This window comes from Hippocampus comes, unplaced genomic scaffold (genome assembly GCF_001891065.2).
Source record: "Hippocampus comes isolate QL1 unplaced genomic scaffold, H_comes_QL1_v1.1 scaffold261, whole genome shotgun sequence".
NCBI classification, from domain to species: Eukaryota; Metazoa; Chordata; class Actinopteri; order Syngnathiformes; family Syngnathidae; genus Hippocampus; species Hippocampus comes.
The window spans coordinates 2359944-2387364 of NW_017805824.1; the positions used below are offsets into that span (position 1 = coordinate 2359944).

At 40.2% G+C, this 27421-nt stretch overlaps 3 protein-coding genes across 4 annotated transcripts in view; 1 reads left to right on the forward strand and 2 right to left on the reverse strand.

Moving 5' to 3' along the window:
* The window catches only part of ampd3a (adenosine monophosphate deaminase 3a), a 45270-nt gene extending 33929 nt beyond the window's left edge, over nt 1-11341 (reverse strand). Inside the window, exon 1 of the mRNA XM_019886640.1 lies at nt 10900-11341. The gene's annotated coding sequence lies outside the window, so the exon portion shown is untranslated. The remainder of the gene's footprint in view (nt 1-10899) is intronic.
* On the reverse strand, nt 3435-6026 carry adma (adrenomedullin a). The gene is made up of 4 exons (XM_019886643.1): nt 5155-6026; nt 4450-4552; nt 4218-4331; nt 3435-4122 (listed from the first exon to the last, which is right to left on the reverse strand). Exons 2-4 carry the CDS (start codon nt 4542-4544, stop codon nt 3819-3821), a joined length of 513 nt encoding a protein of 170 aa, XP_019742202.1. The 5' UTR covers nt 4545-4552; nt 5155-6026; the 3' UTR covers nt 3435-3818.
* Nucleotides 8406-27421, forward strand: part of sbf2 (SET binding factor 2) — a 92259-nt gene continuing 73243 nt past the window's right edge. For both annotated transcript variants that reach the window (XM_019886633.1, XM_019886634.1), the window contains exons 1-2: nt 8406-8910; nt 17936-18021. In XM_019886633.1, coding sequence (XP_019742192.1) covers nt 8856-8910; nt 17936-18021 — 141 coding nt within the window. In that variant the 5' untranslated portion in view covers nt 8406-8855. The remainder of the gene's footprint in view (nt 8911-17935; nt 18022-27421) is intronic.

Consider the following 27421-nt stretch of genomic DNA (forward strand, 5'->3'; position numbering starts at 1 on the left):
GACTGGCTGACTCCAAAGTAAAGGGCATTGCAGTAATCGAGCCGGGATGTGACAAAGGCATGAATTACTGTCTCAAAGTGTTCATGAGAGAGGAGAGGTTTTACTTTGGCCAGCTGTCTAAGGTGAAAGAAGCTGGATTTAACAATGGCACCAATTTGCCGGTCAAGTTTGAAATCACTGTCCAGTTTAAGGCCCAAGTTTGAGACTGTTGACTTAAGATAAGGAGACAGGAGGCCCAAGTCAACAGGATGGGATGTGCAAGGGCCACTGGGACCGAACTAACAACTTAACTGAACATGCAGGTTGACCTGCCCGGATCGGCGACTCTGTGCTGTGACACACAAGTAGCATCATCAGCTCATTGGCTTACTCGAAGCAGTGACTAGTGCACTTTATTCGAGTACGGTGACTAGGCCACATCCAGGTTAATTGAGTCTAAACATGGCACACCTTTACCCATCTACTATTCACACGAACGAACACTTGAGGCCACAGTTAGTGTTGAAATATAGATGAATGTCGCTCTATTAACTAGCTAGTTTTAGATTTTGTGTTTTTACCAGTCCTGTACTTTACAATATAATGAGACCCGGATGCTATTTAATTAAATGAATGTCTTTATAAGTACAATTTATGCTTTGTTTTAACACTAATGAAATGCCTTCATAAAAAATACAATAGTCTATAGAACTGTACTGTCCAGCATTATAATGAGAAAAGTCTTGAATGTTTTGCTCTCATTTAGCAAAAATTACGATAGGTTTGGATGCAATATTAGTACAGTAATCCCAAACCAGTGCGCCCTGGCATATTAGTGTGCCAAGAGAGATCAGGTGTTTCACGGGAAATTATCTAATGTCAATTATTTGGATTAAATTTTTTTTAATTTTCTCGATTTTCTTGGGGGGGGGGGCAATTTCATAATCAACCTGTGTTTCCTATATATGTGAATGGATTTGCTAAGTGGTGTCCCATAATGAGATTGTTTTCCGATGTGAACTATGTGCACTGGCTCAACAAAGGTTGGGAAACACAGTATATAGTAACAACTCTCAAAATACTGCAGTGTAGATTGACTATGCTGAAATCTGGAATACAGTAGTAGGAAAAATGGGGGTGAACAAGAACTCTTTTCGAAAAGAATCAAGCATTATTACGACCGGAGAGAAACATTTTTTTGTATTGGTGATCAATAGATGCAATCTACTGTTGAGTCCTATGAATTTAGGAGGTGAGGTGAAAAAGTTCAAAAATGGAATCTGTATACATATACCTGTTTGACAAATTAGATTTTTAATTCCATGTATAGATCATAGCCAAAATTTTAGAAATGTGACAATTTTGAAGTTGTAAGAGGTTTTACACACTAGATGGCAATAGAGGATATGTAATTGAAGTTATAACTAGGTCACACACTGTCACACTTGCATGTTCGGATCATCTATTTTTTGGTTTTGTATCTTCAACTAAATCAAAGAACATCTCCAGCAGATGTTTTTAAAATCAACAGCAATACAACTGTGATTCTAATTCAAATAAATATGCTGTGCTTCAGAACCGATAGTAGAAGCGTGATAGGCGTGGGGACAGCTCCCAAGCAAGAGAGTTTAGGTTGGGTTTTACTCATGGTACGACATAAACTTTAGGGGTTACACATACCAAAAAAAAAGTTGAGAAACACTACCCTTGAATTGAAATGTTTCACCATACACAAACCAATCTCAAAAACGATATGCAATGATTAAAACACGACCTTATCATGTTCATTTGACCCTATAGCATTTAATGACCCCCTGAGTTGCGATAGCATGTTTTTACCTTCTGGATGACCTCAGTGGGTTGTCATGGTCTATGACCATGGTCGTGCTGCGACTACTTTGATAAATAAAATACAATAAGAAACATTATTTATATATCTCGTGGTTCATTTGCCTGACCAACTCCCCGCTACCCTGAAATAGATAAGTGGTGTAGACTAGAGAATAGCATATTTACGTGAAGTCAATGCTGTTGTGTATTTATTTTACGTGACGTTCAGTAGTGTCCAAGGTCTGGCCCAGAAACCCCTTTCACATTTTTTTATTGGCCTGCTGATATTCTAATATTAAATTTAAACAAAGCCCACATTAGAATATGAAATTATTTTTTGAAAAAGTTATCAAGTTTTTTTTAAACACACAAAAATGTTGATTGTTACAAGATATCACAATATTTCTAACAACTTCATGCTTTGTCAGCAATAAAAAAATAAAATAAATAGCAATCATACATTTTTTATTCCTTCAATGCATTCCCGAAAAATGACTTTGGCCGCTATGCTATCAGGCTAATGATATGTTGATCCACAGTGTACAAGCGGACAGAGCTGGATTTGTTTCAGCATGTTTCCTACACACAGGGTGACGTGGCCCACTTCCTTCCATTTTTCTACATGTGGCCCCCCAGTGGAAACATTTTGGATAACTCTGCTGGCAATAAATGAGATCTGCGGCCCTTTTGGTTATTCTTTGGCTGCTTAAATATGAACGGAATGACCAGCAGTTTGCTCCTTCGGGAATGTGAGAGCCCCCCCCCCATCACACCACCACATCCTTCTACTTCTGTTCTAGCCATCTTTTACCAATGAAGCTAAAGCCTCAGCATCCCGAGGCGGCTCTGAGATGGCTTAGTCAACAAATATGAGCTGAATCAAGCAGGAATGCACCTCGCACCCTGTCTGCCCTTTTTTTTAAAAGAAGGGGCTGCAGAGGTGGGAGGTCATAACTGAGGGAATGTAGTGAGACGAGGGAAACTCTAATGAGAGTCTGTAATCACTTAACAGAGACCAGGTGCTGCCTGTCTTGCTATATTCTAGACAATAGACCGCGCCACTTGTGCTGGAATTTACGACGGCCGGGAGCAAAAGGAAGTCGGGACAAAGTCAGGGTTTTGTTTGCAAGTTTGTTTTTTTTTATTACATGACAATATTATTGCTTTAACACAAATAAAATAGAGAACATTTACAAATATATAATATACCAAATAAAACAGTTATCTTGTTACCACATTCTGTAAAAGAATACAATGCCCATATACCGTATATTCCTTTCTGTACAAAAATAGTTCTATGTGTATTTAAATGTAAATTCTATATAATATTAAATAAATGAATTCCTATATACATATGCTCCAATTAAAAAAAAAACACACAAATATAGATTGCACGTGTTTTTGTACAAATAACAACTTCAAGTATATTTCAATCCACTGTGGACTTGCACATAACTCACAGAATCTAAGGCATTCATTTTCCTTTATACAGTGCCCAAAACTTGATAAAGGCTGAGAGCATCTATCCCCTTATTTGGCATCGTGATGCACATCATCTTCTCCTGATCATTCATTAGAGTCCAAATGGAAAAGTGCTCACAGTTTTTTTTTTTTTTTTTTTTTTTTCCTTGCAGGACATTGGACAGCACTTATCAAAGTGGAGGAGGAAGTGTGAGACTTCGCTCTTTTACACCAGAGGGTAAGTCCGCTCACTTCGGTAGGAAGCAACACTCTTGGGGTCGCCCAAGTGCCAAGCAGAGAGCGGCACCTGTTGTTGCTCCATGCTGTTCCATCCAGTGTTTGCAGCTCCACATCACTGAGCAGCGGGGCTCAGCGCTTTTAAGAAACTCAGTGCAGACAGTCTTGCTCTGACCTGGTCCCCAGTCCTGGAAAGATTCTGGAGAATACTTGGCAAATCTGAGGCATTTGGAGAATTTGTGAACAGAGCGGAGAGTGCGCGAACTCTTCGACTGCCTTGGCTTTCGTTCTTCTTTTTTGCAAAGTTCCATTCATGTTTGCCTGAGCAGAGCCTCAAGCTTATGGACTTGGGAGTCAGTGGTGCTCCACACAGGCCTGAGCCTGCCCTGCTCCAGTCTCAGTGCGACTCTGCGGTCTGGTAGGGAGCGACGTCTGCGGCCGTATCCTTGTGGGCTGATCTTGACAGGTGGGGCGCTGCCAATCTTCAGCGTGTTGTTGAGAAGGTGCAGACGGTGCGCCAGGTCGTGCACTGAGCAGGTCCCCAGATAACAACCCTGCCGTCTTGACTGGTTGGCAGAATTTTTGGACCTCTTGGTTCGCACATGGGTTTCAGTGCTGCAGGAGAAACACAGGGAGGTTGATTCCAAATCCTTATTTCTCTGACAAATGCATTTCAGTGGCAACTGGTGGCTTCAGTTGAAGGTATATACCTGGAATGTGGCAGCATGGTATCCCTGATGTCATCTTGCCTGACAAAGTGCTCAGAGTTTGCAGTCTTGCTGTCCAGATCCCGTCTGAGTCTGCTCCCGAGCCATATGCTGAGCCTAAATGAAGGAGGGCAAAAAGCCATTAGTCTTAAGGCAGATCATTCTGACAACTGTCGTCTCGACAATCAACCCTATCTTTTACGAGTGCACGTGAAAGACAGATGAATCAACTCACCTCTTTTTTAACTTGGGTTTCACTTCAAGTTCCATACAGTGTGCTGCTGTGGCCACCAGGCAGCAATAGAGGAAGGCTTGGAAGATTAGTTTCATTTTTCCTCCTGTGGAAGCAAGGCAACATCTAGTTAGTCATTTGCAATATCACACGCACATTACAATTTAACTTTTCAAACTCCCTACTGTGTCACTAGTACAGTATGCCTGTAAACTAGTAAAGCTTACACAAGAGTCCAAAAGCCAAGTTATTTGCACTTATCATTCATTTATTTGAGAAGTTAAGCTCGGGTCACATTTTCCTCCGTTAAGTAAACCTACAACCATGCTTTGGGCCCATGGCCAATAATGTGAAGGACAGCGTCTACCAATAGAACCTCCCAAAATAGACTTGCCACAATAAAATTAAAATAAAAGCTATTAAAAAAAAAAGAAAAAAAAGAAAAACAATACTTGAGATTGAAATGCCCTGTTATTATGTTGCAAGCAAAATCTTATACGTGCTACACACACCTTTAAAGAGGTTCTGCCACAAACGCACACACATTAAGAGCTGAACTGCTTATATAACCAGACAGATAACCTGTCCTTGTCTATACACTTGTGCCCTGACCTCAAAAAAGCAAGGATAAAGCCATCAGCTGGGAAAGCAGCAACCGTAGGAAGGTGCTCATGAAGAAAAAAGAAAAAAAAAATCAAATTCACATACCTGGAATTCACGTGGGATAACAAAGCTCTTCTTTTTCTGGTCAGATGTATAGACGAGTATTCCACAGGTTTGGGGAATATTGCCACTGGTCCTGTAAGGCAGCTGTGTCACTCTGCTAATAGCTGCACACCAGACTGGGAGCCTTTATACAGAAGGTGGGAGGGGCTCATTGACTCTCATCCTTTACCCCCCCTCCTACTCCCAGTGGTGCAAAAAAAAAAAAAAAAAAAACAGAATAGTTGAAGAACGTTTTTTCAATTTAAAAAACATAACGTACACCAAAGTAATTTCACAACTTTGGCTCACTTTTTGAAACATATCCTTCAAGGGAAATGTAGCTTGTCATATTTGAACTATAAGGTTGATTTGATTGTGTTCCATAATTTCGCAAGTCAAATTGAAGGAGTGTGTCCATTTTCTCCTTTTCATGCCACTCCTTGACACAGTGAAGTTCCATGTCAGCTTGATGAATTAGAGTGAGTGATTTTTTTTGAAATGAGAGAAGCATTAGTCAAGTCAATAAATAGGATAAATATGCCTGACTGTAGATCCAATATACTCAAGGTATTGTTTGGACAAGGTAAATAACTCGCCTTACGCCTTGATTTATTTTAACCTGCCGACTACAGTGAGGTGGAATTTTACAATAATCTAAGAATAAATCAAGAGTAACAAAAAAATCAACTTGAACAATATTGGTCCAGACATGTTTTCAATAATTTGGATGAGTTGTTGCTTTCAGGAAAGAGTTGGCAAATCATTTCGCCACACGTTTGCCCTGAGGAATGCATGCACAGGAATTCATCAATGAATAGAACAAAATGGAATAGATAAATACTGCCATTTGTACGGGTTTTTGTGCTTCTACTTGTGTGATGCGTTTTAAATAGAATATTAAAAAACAACAACAAGGTAGAGTAATGTCAAATATTACATTCAGAGGAAGCAGTAAAATGTGGTAAACAAATACAGCATTTGTGTGTATGTACTGTATATATATATATATATATATATAAGAGAGAGAGAGAGAGAGAGAGAGAGAGAGAGAGAGAGAGAGAGAGAGAGAGAGAGAAGTTGACATATTGTCGTCATTCTTTTGTACTTTCTCCAAAATGTAGCACATGTAGTGCTGTTGAACCCGGACGGTTTTAACATTGCAGAAATTTCTGAATGGTTTCTTCACCAAGGTCCAGTGAACTATAAATTTCTTTTATCGATCGCAGAGGAGTCATCCTTTCAGCTTTGAATTTTTCTTTTGAGTTTGGAATCGAATGGGGTAATGTGTTGCGACATGTTTTCCTAATTTGACGCAAACCTGACACTTGACATTCCACCAGCATCTCAAAATTCTATAAATAAATACAGCAATAAAACATATTCATTTTAGTATCGGGAACTGGGAAAAAAGGGGAACCCTCTGCTAGCTCTTCAGAGCTTTATATTTATGACTACATTCGACCCTTTTTACACAAGACACAAGACAAATGCCAAACACATGTGCTGTAAAACAGTAACGACAGTTGCCTTAAGTGATGCACTTACAGGAAGACAACAATTCGAATTGTGAAATGACGACAGTAAAGCACCGGCTTTCTTTTTGGCTCCTTATAAAGAAATCTTTTGGCAATGGTAGGATGACTGACACGGTGTGTCCCGTCTTTCACTGCCAGCTCCAAAGTATGTGTGGCAGGAAACGTGTGTAATTACACCCTTGTATGTCAGGAAAAAGAGCGCTTGAAGCCTGAGGACACGCTTTTGATTGATGATTCATGATTTTTAATTGATTAACCGTCAAACATGAGCGTTTTTGGGGATAATTCTTGGGTAACTATCAGCAGTACATGAAACATCCAAGGTCGATTACCTCATATTTTGGCTCAAGTTCAAAAATGTTTCTGCATGTTTATTCATTGTTTTTTTAATTTATATTTATTTTCTTTAACAAACGTTGCGGTGGCAGCAGAAAGAGAGGGACGAACATAAAATCATGGAAAGATTGAAGATAATAGTAGCGATTGTACTTTCATGTGTTCCGGCAATTTTTTATTTTTTTTTTGACAACCTCAGTTGAGTTTGAGACAACTTTTTCTGTTCTGTAATATAATTGGCTAACCATTTGCACAGTTAGAATAGCAAAACTGACGTCCATTATGCCCCATGTGCAGTAGTTGGGGCATCTGAATATGTTATAATAATTGTCAATAAATGAAAGATGCAATATGCCTATTTTTTTTAGAAAACATACAATATAAATATTGTCAGGTTTGGAGTTTGCGTGTTCTCCTTGTTCTTGAGTATTCAGTCTTTCTTTCACACCCTGACATATGCAGTTGGCCTGTTAAACTGCCGCTTCTCTTCTCTCACACCCAACCCACGCCTGAGCGGAGAGGGGACTCGGTGATCATGATTGAAGTTCGGCTGATACTGTAAGGATTCTGCTTCGAGCTGCTGGGAGAAAATCTGAGGAGGGCCACTTCCTTGGAGGAGTCTACTTGTGGTGATTCATTTCATGAAATGACCACTCATGCCACTTCAAGGGTTCTTACGCTTCCATCCCCATCACTCCACCCCTAAATAGGTTTTCTGTGTTTGTCGGTGCCTGGATGGGGTGTTCGGGACCTAGCCATATTGTTGTTTTTTGTGGACTGTAGGCCCTTTGAGACGCTTTGGTGATTAAGGGCTCTATAAATAAACTTTTAAAATAAAACACTTCTCCAGGTATTCTGGCTTCCTCACATATTTCAAAAATATGCATAGTACATAAACAAGTTGCGCACTACTAGTATGAGCAGTAGTACTTATACAGCACAGAGGCCAACTAGTACACAGTTATACCTCACTGGTAAAACTTCGTTGTCCTCAAAGTATACCAAACTTGTCCTACTAGTGAAGACAAAGGGCACACTACAGAATGATGATAACCAGTTTAAGACCCATGTAGTAGTCATAGATGCTCTTTGTCCTTACAAGTACTGGTAAGTCACTTGAGCGCACTAATCGAACGATTGTGTGTCACTAGAAATGCCAATTCCACACTGCATGACATGGGCTGCAATGTGGTCAACTGGTTAGCACGTCCACCTCACCATGCAGAGGTGCAAGGTTTGATTCCGGCTCTGGGCTTCCTGTGCGGAGTTTGTATGTTCTCCCCTTACCTGCCTGGGTTTTCTCCCACATTCCCAAAACATGCACAGTAGGTTAATTCAACACTCTAAATTGTCTTTAGGGATGGTTGTGAGCGTGAATGTTTTTTTGTCTATGTGTGCCCTGCCATTGGCTGGCTAGCAACCTGTTCATGGTGTACCTCGGTTGCTGCCTGAAGACACCTGGGATAGGCTATGCCGCTACAGCATGCCTGCAACCCTCTGAGTAAGTGTCACTTAGTGCCATTTAATTGTTTCCCTCCTTGAGAAATATTTAACATAATTAGTGTCTTCACACAAATGATTATTAACTAATAACAAGGGGGAGCAATGACCAATAACCAAAAAGTACCTCTCAGTTTCAAAAAAGGTGGTGATCCCGGGCTGTTCCACCAATTTGAGGGCCAAAGCGGCGTTTGTATTTGCCAACTCGCGGACCCACGCCCATGGATTTCGTCCACGCATGCGCACTGACGGCCCTTCTGTCAAAAATGGCTGTGCTTTGGAAGCAGGAAAAATGCTGAATTGTGTTGGCACAGCTCGGGAAAAGCGGCAGACATGGCTAGATTGGCTGACTACTTTGTTGTTGTGGGATACGATCAGGAAAAAGCCGGTAAGTGTGTAAGTTGAGCTTTGTGGCCAGGGCGACACTCACTGTGGGATGATGTTGATGCTACATAGCTTGGCGACTAGCTTCTGGTTAGCCGCAAAGCTAAAAAAGCGAGTTTAGGGACGCCTTCGTTTTTCTCATTAACTCGCTCAGTGCCGTGGATCCTCTGGGGGCACCGGTGTTTTTCAGAGTAACACACTTTTATGTGCTGTTGAGGTTGTATACCAATGGAATCTTCACGAATCCAAAATGAGTCACATCCTGTCCGCGACGGTTGTGCTTGCTGGGTGTCAGTCAAGGAAAAGTGTCTGCACTGCAGTTACTGTATGCGCAAAGCAGTTTACAGGCTGCATAAAAGGAACAGATTGTCATAAAAAATAGCTATGTTGACATGAGCGAGTTCAGCAGTCCATGATAGTCAAGCTGTGCATGCATTTTTTATTAAGTATTGGCTGCTTGGCTTAGTCCTGCCCCCTCTGCTATTTATACGCTGCTGCAAAAGCGCTTGATGATTTGTTGTCATGTGTTTGTTTTTGCGGAAGAAAGCTGCACGTTTATTTCCACGATAGCAGCTATCGTGCAGCTGTGAATAAATGCATTCATTCCGATTCCCTCTTTTTACCCTCTCAAATGTTGATCTGTGCTCTGACAGGAAGTTTACCCTGCTTCCACTTGTTGTGCCTCAAGCTCAGCTCCACTTGTTCCTTCTAACTTTGGTTCAGAGAAAAGTTATTCTCTTACACCAGTGTTTAAAGGACAACCACAATGTTTTGTCAAGCTGGTCATCAAATAAAAATTTCCATTTAGAAGGTTTAGAAGAACTCGCCTTGTAAAATCTGTCTTACGGTACAGACAACGTTTCAGGATATTTGAATTAATGTAACACAACCAGTTCTTTGTTTTGAGATTGGAGTTTCAAAAATAAAGACACTGTAAACTGCATTATGACATTTGTTCCTGAATACATTGTGTATGTTTTAAGATAATTGTTGAAAACATGTGCAAAGGCTAAGAACTATGTCGATTCCACCACCAAACGAGAGCTTGAATACCTTTGTATCAGTGGCAATCTGGCGCAGTTAGCTAGCTTGACTACAAAAATGCATCTTCCCTGGGATAGTCTGCTTGCATGACCGCTTTAGAGTGCCTCGTTGCCGAATGTGAATGCGTACGAGCCTGGCTACTCTACACTGTCTCGTTGTCATGGCACAGAAAAAGCCAGGGATGTTTCGGCATCAGAAAGATGGTACAGAAAGAAGCATCCATTTTGCTGGTCGTAGTTCACAGATGCGCCGAGCATGACTTTAGCGCAACTCAGCAAACACGCTCACAACAAGAGTAGAGACAGCATCTTGCTTTTGTATGATTTTGGAGTCCCGTTTTACACACCTTTTTAATTATGCAAATTTGTCAGGTTTATTACCAACACACTTTTTTGTGGGTTGTAAAATTTACATTTTGGAGGACTTCAATGTACCATGTACGGAAAACGTTAAAACATACCAGCACATGTACAGTATATAATTCAACCTTGGTATGCAGCTAACTGTTACTGAGCATAAGATGCTAACATTGCAGACAGGCTACATCTTCACTCAGTGCTCCTTCTTGCCATACTGTAAACAGATGTGCCTCAAATACATGACACCAGTGCAGTCAGAAAAGATCAAAATTGAAGTCTGTCTCAGTTTGATCAAGCCCGTTGAAATAGGAAATAAAATGAACTTGCCAAAATAAAACCAGTCGTCGTTAAATGTTGCTAAACAGAACTAACACTTCTACTCGTTTAACCACATACCTGCAGACGATCATGTGAGTGTCATTTTGATTGAAAATTCATAAAGCCGGACAAAAAATGAGTTTGAAATGAGTTTTAGGATCATCATCATCTGTGGTATAGTACTATGTTGTAATGTTGTATTCTTTGTTCGATGTTGTTGAAATGAAGAATTGGAATAGGCCGCTAACACTCGATAAAATAAATTTCCTTACCTCATGCAGTGGCATTCAAAGTAGGGCCAGAGCAGGTGAATCTGCTTTGCCACCAGAGCGTGCCTGTTATGCACAATAGCTGAACAGTGACTTTGATCAGTTCTGTGGATGCCATCACCACTGACAAATGATTTTTTTATACACTCGTGGGACAAAATGTTCTTGGCGTCATTAAAGGAGTCTGAATAGAGTGACGCTCAGAGAGGGAGGGGATTATTTTTTTAATCTAGGGTATTTTTATCCACAAGACTGTTGGACATTGTGATGGTAAGCAGATGCACTTGTTTCCAAACAGGTGTGATGCAAACATCCAGTCATCTTTTTATGGCTTGCCTGACATGGATAATTATGCGTAGTTCAAGTCAGTTTTACGGTTCTGGAGCCTTTGGGGCATATGTGGGTAATATATATTCTGGTTTCTGGAAGCACAAGCACGTCACACTTCTAATCAATCAATATCCTCATTGACCAGAAAAATCTCATCATTAACAGGCTCTGTAAAAGGGTAGAACGCTATGTAGGGTTTTTCCTGGCTCAAATTGAGGCAGAGGTGGTACCATCCTGACCAGGTGCAATGACGTGCTTGTATTCTGTAAATTCAACGGACTCACTTTCTTTTATAGGAAATATACTTTCAGTTAAGAGTTTCAATAAGAATATGACTATATTATTTTACTTTATGTTAACTGTTTTGTTAAGCGCTTTGTTACAGCTGCCGCTGTTGTGAAAGCGCTATATAAATCAGCATGTATTGTATTGTATTATCATGTTAAATAATTTGTTTATTAAAACTTGCAAAATAAAGGCCTCTTCTCAGAGTCCACAAACTCTTGCATGAGGAAAAAGTGCACTCACAAGTACTGCAAGGTGAAGAAGTGCAGTTTAAAAAAAAAGTCAATACAGTATGCAAACATGCTAGTTTAAAGAAATATCTTTTTGAATGAAATCAAATCTTGATCCTTTTTTAAGTGATTCATTGGCCTGACTTGCATGCCGGCCAGTTGGGTTTAGGTTCGGCTCGGTGACAGCCCAAATGAATTTCTGTCGCGACGCATGCCCTTGTGCTTGACTGGTGACCAATGCAGGGTTTCTCTCCAAATCAGCAGAGATAGCACCCTGAACAGGATATGTGATGTTGAGACAATGGATTGATGGATGGAAAATGAAATGTTAGCACACAGTGTTGTCTATTTCATGTGTCTTTCCGATCTGGTGTCCTCTGGTCTGAATCGGGGGATTTCTTACGTACCACGTTGCCATCAAGGGGAAATAAGTTTGCCCGCAAGCCAATTTGCCCCATAGTTTGTTTTGACAGAATTATTGAGCTGAATCAGTTCCAACGTGCAATCATGAAAAGGTTAATAAATGCCTCACATGAACTGACAACAAGTTGTTCCCAAGTCTTTATCGTCTGAAAGCATCATGAATTGGATCTTTGTTGCAAAAACTCAAAGAGGGTTTGCTTTGTGCTGCTGGCACACTCTGCACACCCACAAATGAGTGCTTTTGTTAAAAAAAAATGCTTTTGACCTTATGTCAATTTTTTGTCTGTGAGTACTGTGTATTCACACTTGTATAATGACATTAGAATGATTATGTGGGCATCTTGGGTTCTCTGATTTCGAACATTGGCTAGGTCAAAGAAGCTTTGAGTTGTCCATTGGTGCGACATATATAGCTCTCAGTTTCAAGAACATTGGTGAGTACAACATCCTCCCTCTCGTGTGATAATTGTTGTTTATTTGGTTTTATGTAATCATTACACAATACCAGATGAAAAAAAACAATAATTTAAATAATCTAGAAAAAATATTTTGTAATGCATTTTGATTCAATATACGTTTTAAGCCGATCAATTGAATAATCAATAGAATAAGCAACTTTTAAAATCTAAAATAGTGACAGCCCTATGACAAAGTGTCAATTTTGTAAAATCAATCAAAGGTTGTATTTGACAGATTTAAACATTGTCTGAGGCTCTGGATTCAAAACCATTTCAGAAATTTGAGATTTGGATTTGATCACATTTATCAGTCTAGTTTATCAGCAGGAGATTTGGAGTTCTTCAAGTGCTCCCACGTGTAGTGGTTTGAAAATAGATTATTTGAATCCCATCATTTGATTTGATTTATAAGGAAAAGACAAATAAATGTTGAAATAATGGTTTGACAGGACTGGAAACGCTGTTCACTGATGCCGTTTGAATACGATGCTTTTGTTTTGTCCTTTTACATTTCTCAATGAACAGCGCTTTCCAGTTCTGTGTACGATTGTATAAACATTGTTCTTCATTGAGCACATTTTGGTTTTGCTCCCTTTGTTTTCTTTTCACATTTGGCAATTTATTGTCGGATTCAGACTGGGCAGTGAAGTGGCCTTCGCCACGATGGAAGAGTTCCTTCCTTCAAAGTAGTAAAGTTTAAAACTGATTGCCGACTGAGGGAATTTCCAGTTCTCCACTGACAACTATTACCACCTGGTTAATAAGATTGAACACAGTCAGATCCTTGTTTTTCTTTGACAATGCAAATCAAATTCAAATTCAGGGCAGGGAACATTTGACTCTACAACCATTTAATCAAATATGACATTTATTAGGCATGCGATAAAATGAAACAAAAGGTCAGATTGAGAATATGTTGATATGTTGCCATTCAGCCTCAGAAAGAGGAAATACGGACTGCAATTACACCTGGGGATGTAACTACATCTGAGCATTGGGGAAGTTCGGCAATTTGTCAAGACATTGGCATGTTTTCTTTTGTCCAAATCAGCAGAGTTTCTGAAGATGCCTTAAAAAAAAAAGCTCAAGTTTTGTCATTTGTGTTGTTCAATTTTGGACAATTGGCCACATGAAAAAACAGAATACATTTTTTGCCCATATCTGAAAGGACACAATTTTAAAACTCAACCATTTCCCGAGCACTTCTACAGCAATATCTGTGACAAAAACAAAACAAAAAAAGAAAAACCCACCTCCCTCTCTCTCTCTCTCTCTCTCTCTCTCTCTCTCTCTCTCTCTCTCTCTCTCTCTCTCTCTCTCTCTCTCTCTCTCTCTCTCTCTCTCTCTCTCTCTCTCTCTCTCTCTCTCTCTCTCTCTCTCTCTCTCTCTCTCTCTCTCTCTCTCTCTCTCTCTCTCTCTCTCTCTCTCTCTCTCTCTCTCTCTCTCTCTCTCTCTCTCTCTCTCTCTCTCTCTCTCTCTCTCTCTCTCTCTCTCTATCTCTCTCTATCTCTCTCTCTCTCTCTAACATATTTTCTAATTGAAATATGCCAGCGCTCCCTTTACATTTGCATTTAGCACACAGAAAGTTTTATTTTGTCTTCTTGCACATGTTGTGTGAAGCTGTTAGTACACAGTCAAAAAAAAAAGGGTACTTTAGGGGTCCATTTTTGTTCTCCAATGTACAAGTTTTGTGTCTACATTTGAACCTCTCAGTACAATAAGTACTCTTTATAATACAAATAAAATGTTCCAAATGGGCAAAGGGATCATTTCTGTACATTTTTGTTTGAATATTAGGGGTACAAACAAGTGCTAGGCCTATGTGAATGCCTTTCGAAAAAGCCCACTTCTGTGTGGAATACAGTTTTTAAAAAATGAACAGCGAGAGTCGTCATCTCGAACACGGGTGCCCAAGTCCGGCCCTCGAGAGCCCCTATCCAGCCTGTTTTAGATGTCTCCCTCCTCCAACACACCTGATTCAAAAGATCAGCAAGCGTTGCGGCAGCCTGATAACGATCCTGATCATTTGAATCAGTTATGTGGGAAGAGGGGAAACATCTGCAACGGGCTTATTGGGGCCAGACCAGGCAACGAATAGCCAATATTGAAATGTACTGTATTGTGAAAATATAATAACAATTAAACCTTAACAATTCTTCCCAAGATGCTGCTAGACATTCTACAAATGGAAAATGGGCTGTGTGTGATTGGTATACTGTATGATGACACTGTTCTTTACCATAACGGAAACATAATGTTTGTGCATTTTCTACACTGTCAATTTGTTTTTAGATTAAAAAAGGAGGGACATTTTGATACAATGTTTTTTTTAAATCATTCATCAATTATTGAAAAAATAATAATTGACAGATTAATCGATTATTCAAATAATTGTGAGTGAGCAGCGCCACAATTGAAAAAAGGTAAGCTAATCCATATGATCGCTATCAGCATCGGCAGAAGTTTCATTGTTAACACTCGACGCTCACCTCTCCCATCATGTTGTATTCAGACAAGTCAGAACATGTCAGATGCTGGTCGTGATGATGTCACAGATGAAGTTCTCCGGTTGTTTGCTCTTCAGAATAACTTCTGCTTAAATAGCTTTTCTTTTTTTTCTTTTAAAGAGTTCAACCAGGCATCCTGTGAGCGGATGTTAAAAATAGCATGTCTTCTCAGCTTGGCTTCTGTTCTTCTTTCTGATGTTCTTTTTATATCAGGGAGATGGCTTTGGAGACTGCAGCTTGTTTTAATACGAGAGAGTCGCCTCATGGAATGTGAGGAATTCCGTCATTTATTATCATCCTCGCTCGAAAATTAGAACTCACTGCATTCCGAACATACGATTTCAATTAGGGGAACTGGAAAATCCCAAATACAACAGCACTGTCATGCAGATTCCTCTCTGACTAGCATGACTACTATTCCCGCACACACGCTAGCATCAAGATGCTCCAGCTTCTATGTGTTTAAGCTATGCATATGAAATACAGAGCCAAAAGCCAACAGTCATCATTTGTGCCCTCTTTATATATATAAAATCTCCCCAATGCAAGGTAAAGGAGGATTTTACAGTGAATGAGTTAATGATTAATGAGGTGCGATAGTAAACATTTTGCTGATGCAACTAATGCATTTAATTTTTTTATTTATTTTTTTACCTCTAAAACTGTTTACTTCAACATCAACTGTCACACAACTGTAATATAAAAACAACTACTAATATTGTGTTAAAGTTAAAACTGATAGGACGGCGCGCGGTCACGCAGAAATGTCTGTCGTGTGGACGGGGCGAACGTGCCAGTGCGCCTTGTGGTGCAAAACATTATTTGCCTAAGGGAGTCTTTTTTTTTTTTTTTTCCCCCTCATGTTTGTGACTGGGTGACGGCGGAAAAACTCTTCCTCAGCACATAACTCCGTCAGTATTTCAATTTTTCCGTCAGTTGTCAATCCGCCAGCAAAACGCAACTTCCTCTCAGTACTGATGGACTGCCCACCATTGTTACAGAGTGTGCAAAACAACGTCTCTTTTTACATATTTTTGACGTCAAATGTCAGCTGCGAAAGGCTCCAGCACGTACAGGATAAAGCGATTCAGATAATGGATTGATGACTGTTACCGTTGTAATGCAAAAATGAAGGAAATGGCCTCACTGCTCCAGTACTTTTACAAGAAGGCTGAACAAACCCTATGAAATGGATTTATTACGGAAACATGCGCGGAAAAACTCTTCCTCAGCACATAACTCCGTCAGTATTTCAATTTTTCCGTCAGTTGTCAATCCGCCAGCAAAACGCAACTTCCTCTCAGTACTGATGGACTGCCCACCATTGTTACAGAGTGTGCAAAACAACGTCTCTTTTTACATATTTTTGACGTCAAATGTCAGCTGCGAAAGGCTCCAGCACGTACAGGATAAAGCGATTCAGATAATGGATTGATGACTGTTACCGTTGTAATGCAAAAATGAAGGAAATGGCCTCACTGCTCCAGTACTTTTACAAGAAGGCTGAACAAACCCTATGAAATGGATTTATTACGGAAACATGCAAGGGGTACAAAACCAAACTCATGTTGACATGTTGTGTAACAGCAAAGCAAACAAAAGCCTTTTGTGTGGTTGTGTTGTCTTGTTGCAAGTAATGGGGCATTTTGACACGCCTTTTTCTATGTTCTTAATTATGCGCTTTGTGTGCAAGAAATAGAGAGCAACATTAGGGCCTTTTAAGATAAGATAAGAAAACCTTTATTAGTTTTATTGATTCGGGTTGAACAACAGTTCGGCCTGATTCATCGAATGTCTTGTAAAAAAATAAATTCCATCTCTGGTGTGGATTAGGCAAGCGCCAAAATGTCGCCCATAAGTAGTGTCACTCTGCGTAATCGCCAAGACACAGAGTTTAATTTGGCACAGACTGACCTGCAACAAAGACTGGGGTGATGATAGTAGGAAGAAGTTTCTCCACATGCGTTGGTCAGTTTTTTGTTTGGCCGTCTGACTTAAGGGGTTGGTTTGAGTTCAACTTTATGGAGTCACGTGACACTGGACAAAGAGGATGCCAACTGAAGTTTGGGGCAGTGTCGTTTAAGCCTATGTAAAAAGGCATGTACCAGTAATAGGGGGAATTATATCTGAGCGTTGTGGAAGTTTTGCATGACTTTGCAAGTGTCTGTTTGAGCACATCAACACAGGTTCTGAGAGTTACTCAAAAAGGTTAGTTCTGTCATTTGTATTTTAAGATTCAGACAATCAGCTGTGCATAAAAATCAGAATCCAAATTTGCCCTGGAAAATTACATCTTTGAATGGACGCAACGAGGAACATGAACTGATAGATCAGAATGTTGTGCAGTGTGTCATTTCTAATCTCAAATAGTAAATATTTTCTATTTGTTTATATTTAAAATAATATGTGTCATAGTGCTTTCGGTGCATTCATTTGATATATTTCTATTGGCACTATAAAGATAATGATGATAATCATGATGCAGAATTTTCGTACTGTTTCCTTTACTGCAGAGAAATAAATTAGCAAAATATTTTTCTTTTAAATTAAAGAAATGGAAAATGCAGTGATGGGTTTTATCTTTTACGTAGCACCAATTTGATGTCTACATGGGAAATTGAATTAATTGACCAGCCATTATTCCGTTTGGAATATGATGAATCTTCGGGTTGTTGTACATTGGAAAAACATATTTAATTTGCCGCTTTAGCGTCATATGATGTACTGAACATTATCTTGTCAGATTGATATTATTTATTGTTCTCTTTAATATTATGCCGCTCTCTTTGTCCATTTTAATTGGCAGGTTCTGGAGAGGGATGTGGGAAGATTCTTCAGCGATTCCCCAAGAAGGATTGGGATGGGACAGCCTTCCCTCAAGGGGTGGAAATGGTGAGTAATAATTCCGTAAAAACTAATGGAATTTTTTTGGGGGGGAAGCGGGGTATTGTCTGATGATTGAATGAATTTGCAAGATTTATGTCAACGCCATAATCAGCTCTGTTAAATGCTTAGGGAATAATAAGCGAGCTTGTGCATGATTTTACATTGGTTATGGGACTATTTGAATTGTCATTTCTCCATCGGTGAGACCAACCCACTTCCAGTGAATTCACATCGAATGGACAATGGAATTTCCTGCCTCATTCATCATGAACTGTTTACTCAAAAGCACTTCCTGTGCTCAGTAATTAGCAAGCGCTTCAAATTTTTTGAATAATTGACCCTCTTGGTCTTGTCTTTGGTGATATTAAGCTTTTCTTAGTAGCTTCTTCCATCTCTGGAAGGCCATTGGGGGTCTGTGACAGGGGGTCTATTACCCATCTTGCAAACACATTCCATTGGAGCAATGTATAACTGCTTATTTGAGTGGACAAAAAAAAACCTCTCAATCTTTCTCACAGAATATCTGTAAACTTTCTTTGTGCAAAGGATGTCAGTGTCTGTCTTGCAGTATATCAATTTTGTTCATTTGTCTTGGCTGCAGCACATTGGTAAGCTCAGTGGTCTTGGCAGTGAAGGAGCGAAAACCACATGATGACTTCTGATCCCAGTACAGCTCTTGGAAGTACTGATCATGATATACTGTTGCAGTGTTTTGGTTTTTGGTAATTCTTTATATTAAGAGCCACAATGTGGTTTTGTTTAATTTACTCAAACACTTTGGTATGTACACTTAGTTGCTTGTACTTAGAGAACAAAGGGGTGACAACTCTGTAAATGTCAATGTAAAAAGCCCTAGTGGAGAGACAGTGTAAAAGCTTGCCCCCTGTTTAGGGTTTCAGAAGCGACAGTTTCTGTTTCACTCTGGTTTTGTTTCAGTTTATTATTTTATCCAGACATATTTTCACCCTTGGCCATTTTCTCAGAAATCATAGTGTACACGTCTGAAAGGGAAAATAGGCTGAAGCTCTTATAAGAGGCTGAAGACTTTTGTTTTTTTCGCAACATAGTCAACATTTGTGAGTACAGTTGGAGCCAATACGCTAATCAAAACCGCAGAAAACCTCTGAAGTATGACATTTCACTTTTATACTATTTGGTCTTGAAAGAGACGACTGTGCCAAAGCAACAGATCAATAATATAGTAATCGCAATGTTAAAATAAGCAATAGAGCCGGTTCAGGTTCCGACGACTTACTCCTGTCTGGAGCTTTGTTGCTCTCTGTTCCTAACCCCGCCCCTACCCCACCATGTCTTATGCGCCGGGTGTTTTGAGTTTGGGGAATGTCAGAGATCACAACCTGAGGTGTTAGGTTCAAGAGCTAAGTGATGTCGAGAAGAACAGCAGGTGTCAAGGCCAGCGAGTTGCATAATATGAGTCCGTCATCTAAGCCAAGAGAGCAAACCATCAAGCATTCTTTAGAATTTCACTTGATGAGGCTAATTGTAGCCATACGCTGTTTTGCCCGAACGGAGCCTTCAGTCGCTGATATAAGAGATGGTCCACAATCAGCGGCGCAGGTGGGATTTTGGTACTGGGCTTTGACGGGGGGAACAAGCTTGTAAGAATTAATGTTAAAATTAATATATCTGCGCCCATGCCCACAATTAATATAGCTCTAGCAGAATTCTGTGTGAATGTTGTCAAAGGGATACCACGGGCCTTTTTCCTGCAGTGGGAATTACATGCACTTGAGGTCAAGTGACGGTTATTTAAACGCAAATAGGCAAATTGTGAGTGGGTGAGGTCAGCAGCCTGCAGGGTCTTTCAATCTAAGGCAAAAAGTATGTGGAGGTCCGATTATGAGTTCATTGTTGATGACTCTCTGATAAGATATTAAGGGAAGGACCGATACCACTCTTTTTAAACCGATTAAGAGTACAATTACATTTTGAGGTCTTACTGATATTTGATAATGCAGTTTTGTCCTGCAATCGTTTTATTCGATTATTGTTCAAAAACACATTTCACTGAATGGAGCCTGTAACACAAGGAGTTTGCGTTACACGGTGTCTCAGTCTGAACACTAGGGGGCTGTTTTACAAAAAATAGCTTTGAAAGAAAGAAGAAGATAGAGTTTGACAAGATGCCATGTTACTTTCCTATGTGTTAACTACAAAATAAAGTGAGTAAAAAAAAAAGACAAGGCTGCTTCCTGAAAAGACCACCAGTAGAGCGTGTCACCTGCCTGGCTTTCTCCGTGGGAGCGGAAGGGCTGTAGCCTGGCTGGCTTGACCGGAGTTGACAACGTGTCTCAAGAAACTTCGTAATTTGCCGGGTGCGATGGATTTGTCACGACATGAGCCCTAAAGTGGAGTTCCAAATCAGAACATGATTTGCAGCAAGCAGTGTCAGCGTGTTATGTAGTCTTGGGGCAGAATCTGTGATTTCCTTGAAAATATGCAGATTTCCACTTAAATTAATTGAATTCATTTTAGGTTTGGATTTATTTCGTCAAACTTCAAAGTGCAACACTGGCCTTCAAGTCGCTCTGGGTGATAAACCATGTTGGCTGTCCTTTCTGAGAATCATCTCTCAAGTATCATGTGGAGGTTTCGTCACATTTAAATATAGTAACACGGCCACATGTTTGACAAAATCTATTTAGTTTAGCGTTTCCAGATGTCACTTGAGGATCTGCACGTTGTTTTTGCATCCTTGTGAGCGTGTTCATTTATTTTGTTTTCTGTTTCAGCAGGGTGACTTTGGCATTTCATCTTCACTGTGCTGTAATCTGAAGGCCACACAGAGAGCATTTGATTTGTTCCTACTTGTTATAAGCTAGGAGCACGTGTTTTCAAAATAATTCAGTCAATGGTGCACCTGCTCCCATTTTTTGAAATTAAGCAGAATGTACATGAACACAATGAAATGCATAGATAACTGGCAGAATGGGATTCGTGTGGTCTCATCATTGTTTCGCAGCAAGTCCAAGGGTCTCGGACAGAAAGGTTTCGTCCATAAATTCTTCCTTCCTACTATTTGTTCGTGTGTGACAGTGTTTGGTTGAGTGGTGCCAAATGACATGAATCCATCTTTGAAGCTTTATGAAGATGAACCATAGTGTTTAGCGGACCCACTCAGCAATTTGCATTTTGGCTGTGTTCTGCGCTGGTATGTTGACCATTATTCGTTGCAGATTGTCTCTGCTCCATGAAAAAGAAAATGAGTCATTTACAAACAAGAAACACATCTGGTGAAAACAGCGCATGGAGTTAAGCACGCAAAGCATTTTGTGGTCACAACCGGCCCCCAGCAAACTAAATAACCACAGATGAGGAATGCATCTCCCCAAAAAAAGCGTTTACAACTCGTGCGCGGAAAATGTGTTTCTAATCTTATCAGGCAAGTGATGATGATAGGAACCAGCTCAAATCCTCATCTGTTATGGATGAGCCATGTCTTTCAATGGAGGTCAGTACATTTCCATCACATCGTACTCTGATATAACAATCCCAATCTCATTGGGTGCTGCAAAAGGATGTTCGAGAACTTGTGGGATGCTGATGTTTAAGAAACCGGAACTCAAGGAATCGAAATAAGTTGCGCTAAAAATGATGAATGGAAAAGCTCAAAAAATTCAATGACATAAAAGATGGAGGGAAAATCCCTCCCTCAAAGCTTTGCAGGAATCAGATTTCCACACGGACTAATGTACTACTCCCACTACTCTGTGTAAAAATACATCAGCTCGATGGCAGCGAACCAGGAGGAAAGAGTCCACTGTAAAAGAAAGAATGCAGTGCATATGGGCTATTAATTTTATTGTCGACGATTTTGATTGTCAATGTCATTGTGACTAGTCGGCTAATCGTGGCAGCCCCAAGACACACTGAAAGTCACAGATAATACAGTAGAACGTGAGGATGGCGACCAAGTGGACAAAACTAACTGCTCCTCACATGCACTTTCTTTGTGTTTGATAATGCAGATTCTTTTTTTTTTTTAATATTTTTCATCGATGGAGCAATCGGTGGAATACTTGATTCTAAAAGTATGCAATAGCTGCATCCTTGAGATTAAGAACCACTAAAACGTGTTTGACCGCGAGCTCTCCTCATGAGACTCATTTTTATTGTTAAATTGTTTTTGTTCCTCTTACAAACATTTTAGTTGGCTTCGCTAAGGAGGGTGGGGGGGATCCCAAGGGGGCATGGTACAGTGCATGTGCCACATGCTCTACAGTTGAACTAGATAACTGTTTTATGTTTGTGCTTGGCTGGCCTTGTGCTTGTGTTTGTGTATATTTTGTGAGTGTTGTCTTGGATACGACACCTGTGATGTTCGAATGCCACATATTTCGGTGTTAAACATGAGGGTAAGTCTTTTACATGTAGCCTGCAGACATTATTCAATCAGCAGACTCATTCCTGTTGTCTACACTGGGGTCATGTTTGACTGCGGGAGAATATATGAAAAACGACATTTTAAACAGAAATGGATAGCCGAAGAAAAAAATCTCTGTAGTTATTTTGAGACATTTCTGACCTCCAAGTTTTTAATTGTTAAATTTTGTTGTAGTCCTTTGGCGAAGAAAAACTGATCTGGAGTTTGACATTGACCTTTTATAATTAACAAGACTTGCTGATTCACAAACATTGACCTTCCATTTGTTGCACATTCCCCCCCCTTGACATATTCTCAAGTTTGTTTTTAGTTTTTGACGGTGACCTGTAACCTTTCCAAACGGTATTTGAAAGTGCAAGTCTCAGACTTACCTTGTCAACCATTCATCTTGTGCCTGTGGGTGAGATGCTTCAGTGCTGGAAAAAAATCACGATCCTGTAGCAGCCCAATCAAACACGCTTGATGTAGTCGTGGGTTTTCTCTTCCACTCAGGCGTTTATCCAGCCGCATACCACAGATATGATGAGGTAGATACGATACACCCCGTTTGAGCTGCATGCCTACGGCAACAACGCTAGGAAGGGTCCAAGTCACAAATTCTGTGTGTGTGGATGGCAACAAAACAAAAAGGTTAAGAATACTGGTACAGTATGCGGCATACAAAAAGGCCAAGAATGCCGGTTCATTATCTGGTTGTGTACAATGCCGTACAATTACTACAATGCAATTGAAAGCAACCTTTTACAGGTAAAAATATTTTAAGGGCGCTTTTTTCCCCAATTTGTTGATATTGATAGCACATACATTGACCAAAAAAATGTATATTATGACAACCAGTTGAGAAATGAACAAGGTCCAATTTCTTTTCAATGGGAAAAGTCGCCACTAGGCATTGTGGTTACTTGTACTGTATATGAATTGACTATCAATAGGCCCCTGGAGGCTGAAGCCAGAGACAGGCCAGCCATCTTACGTTGCCACTATTACTGACAACCGCTGCTATATAATGAGAGCCTCTCAATGAAGTAACTTCACAGTTTGACCATTCAGAATATATTATCTCAGTAACGTGAATTGTAACTGACAGAAGGTAAGTTTGTATTTTGCAGTGGATTTTGTCCAGATCGGTTTTGCTTTCATTTCAAGGCGAATCTTTGATTAGCACTAAGAGATATACCATCCATCCATCCATTTTCCGATCCGCTTTATCCTCACAAGGGTCGCGGGGCGTGCTGGAGCCTATACCAGTCGTCTTAGGTGCAGTAGGCGAGGGACATCCTGAACCGGTTGCCAACCATTCGCAGGGCACACGCAGACGAACAACCACACACGCTCACACTCACACCTAGGGACAATTTAGAGTGTTCAATCAGCCTGCCTTGCGTGTTTTTGGAATGTGGGAGGAAACCGGAGTACCCGGAGAAAACCCACACAGGAACTCCACACAGGGAGGCCGGACCTGGAATCGAACCCGATACCTCTGCACTGTCTGTGAGGTTGACGCGCTACAGTGGGCCACCTAAGAGATATACTTTGAAAGAGTACATTTAAAATCATCAACATGTTTCTTTCAGCTCAATTAATACGGTTGTGAAGCATAATGGGAGAGATGTGTTATTTTGATTCTTTTTTTTTTTTTTTTTACAACTATTACTTTTAATACTCCATCCAACAATTCCTTGAACTCATTATTCTTACAAGGATTGTGTGCGTCCTTGGAATTACCCCAGCTGTCCTTGGGCGACAGTACACCCTGAAGTGAATGCCAGCCAATTGCAGGGCATAAATAGAGTATCAATAAATTACGTCAGTATGTCAGGCAGTGGAAAGGGGAATTAAGAGGGGACAGAGATGGCATTGCCTCTGTTACAGAGTGATATTTTACTGTTGAAATTGCCTGTATCTATATCTATATAGGATGCGCATTGCAACAATCGAAAGAGAATAAAGTATTTGTCTTTCATTTAAACAGTATATTTACTGTAAGTACACTCAACTAATGAGCACACATGAGTATGTTCCACACCAGCACACAACGTAGCTCGTTCATCTAATGCAAAAAAAATAAAATAAAAATTGCGCTCTGAAATTGTTAAAAATTCTTCTGGAGGGCCAGCTTCATATAATGAAGGAATTTGACTTCACTTGACCAGCCTGTAAACAGTTGTGTAATTTCTCTTGTCTAAAATGTTGACCCCTTCTTTAATGAGGATCATGGCTCCGACTTCCGGGAAGGACGCTGATGTGATCCCAAAAACTTGCAAACTGCTGGCTGAATACAGACAACAGAACATTAAACAAACCTTTCACATTTGGTCATGGCTATGAGAGTTAGGTAAATTATATTTTCAAGAATTGCTTTCAGCATGACTTGACAGAGGTCAGGGTCAGTTCAGTAGGAAAGAAATCTCCCTTAGGACTGCAAGCAATCATTGCTCCGGCCTTGTTCTCCTTGCAGCTTCACCATGACACACCTTTGTTCATCTTGAGCCACATTATTAGTCATTCAAGCTCCCCAGCATACCGCTGACTCAAGAAAGAATGCAGCAAAATTTTATCACTTCATGCTTTGAGTCACGTCACCAGAGTTTGACATGTCGCACTGCACGTCTGTCTCATGATGTTTGTAAAACATTCCGAGAAAGTCTAAACAGTGCATTCCACATAGCAGGATGCTGTCCGAGAACTTGTGGGATGCTGATGTTTAAGAAACCGGAACTCAAGGAATCGAAATAAGTTGCGCTAAAAATGATGAATGGAAAAGCTCAAAAAATTCAATGACATAAAAGATGGAGGGAAAATCCCTCCCTCAAAGCTTTGCAGGAATCAGATTTCCACACGGACTAATGTACTACTCCCACTACTCTGTGTAAAAATACATCAGCTCGATGGCAGCGAACCAGGAGGAAAGAGTCCACTGTAAAAGAAAGAATGCAGTGCATATGGGCTATTAATTTTATTGTCGACGATTTTGATTGTCAATGTCATTGTGACTAGTCGGCTAATCGTGGCAGCCCCAAGACACACTGAAAGTCACAGATAATACAGTAGAACGTGAGGATGGCGACCAAGTGGACAAAACTAACTGCTCCTCACATGCACTTTCTTTGTGTTTGATAATGCAGATTCTTTTTTTTTTTTAATATTTTTCATCGATGGAGCAATCGGTGGAATACTTGATTCTAAAAGTATGCAATAGCTGCATCCTTGAGATTAAGAACCACTAAAACGTGTTTGACCGCGAGCTCTCCTCATGAGACTCATTTTTATTGTTAAATTGTTTTTGTTCCTCTTACAAACATTTTAGTTGGCTTCGCTAAGGAGGGTGGGGGGGATCCCAAGGGGGCATGGTACAGTGCATGTGCCACATGCTCTACAGTTGAACTAGATAACTGTTTTATGTTTGTGCTTGGCTGCCCTTGTGCTTGTGTTTGTGTATATTTTGTGAGTGTTGTCTTGGATACGACACCTGTGATGTTCGAATGCCACATATTTCGGTGTTAAACATGAGGGTAAGTCTTTTACATGTAGCCTGCAGACATTATTCAATCAGCAGACTCATTCCTGTTGTCTACACTGGGGTCATGTTTGACTGCGGGAGAATATATGAAAAACGACATTTTAAACAGAAATGGATAGCCGAAGAAAAAAATCTCTGTAGTTATTTTGAGACATTTCTGACCTCCAAGTTTTTAATTGTTAAATTTTGTTGTAGTCCTTTGGCGAAGAAAAACTGATCTGGAGTTTGACATTGACCTTTTATAATTAACAAGACTTGCTGATTCACAAACATTGACCTTCCATTTGTTGCACATTCCCCCCCCTTGACATATTCTCAAGTTTGTTTTTAGTTTTTGACGGTGACCTGTAACCTTTCCAAACGGTATTTGAAAGTGCAAGTCTCAGACTTACCTTGTCAACCATTCATCTTGTGCCTGTGGGTGAGATGCTTCAGTGCTGGAAAAAAATCACGATCCTGTAGCAGCCCAATCAAACACGCTTGATGTAGTCGTGGGTTTTCTCTTCCACTCAGGCGTTTATCCAGCCGCATACCACAGATATGATGAGGTAGATACGATACACCCCGTTTGAGCTGCATGCCTACGGCAACAACGCTAGGAAGGGTCCAAGTCACAAATTCTGTGTGTGTGGATGGCAACAAAACAAAAAGGTTAAGAATACTGGTACAGTATGCGGCATACAAAAAGGCCAAGAATGCCGGTTCATTATCTGGTTGTGTACAATGCCGTACAATTACTACAATGCAATTGAAAGCAACCTTTTACAGGTAAAAATATTTTAAGGGCGCTTTTTTCCCCAATTTGTTGATATTGATAGCACATACATTGACCAAAAAAATGTATATTATGACAACCAGTTGAGAAATGAACAAGGTCCAATTTCTTTTCAATGGGAAAAGTCGCCACTAGGCATTGTGGTTACTTGTACTGTATATGAATTGACTATCAATAGGCCCCTGGAGGCTGAAGCCAGAGACAGGCCAGCCATCTTACGTTGCCACTATTACTGACAACCGCTGCTATATAATGAGAGCCTCTCAATGAAGTAACTTCACAGTTTGACCATTCAGAATATATTATCTCAGTAACGTGAATTGTAACTGACAGAAGGTAAGTTTGTATTTTGCAGTGGATTTTGTCCAGATCGGTTTTGCTTTCATTTCAAGGCGAATCTTTGATTAGCACTAAGAGATATACCATCCATCCATCCATTTTCCGATCCGCTTTATCCTCACAAGGGTCGCGGGGCGTGCTGGAGCCTATACCAGTCGTCTTAGGTGCAGTCTTCTTCTTCTTCGTGTCCGGCCATCTTCTATATCACGTCCTTCCAGTGGGTGGCGCAGGCGAGTGCAGCAGCATTTGGCTCGGCCAGGTCATGTCCAGTACATTTTGGAGCAGTTCTACATCTCATGATGTGTTCCATTGTTTGTGGTTCACCACACACACAAGCATCGGAAGTTGCTAATTTCCATTTTTTCAT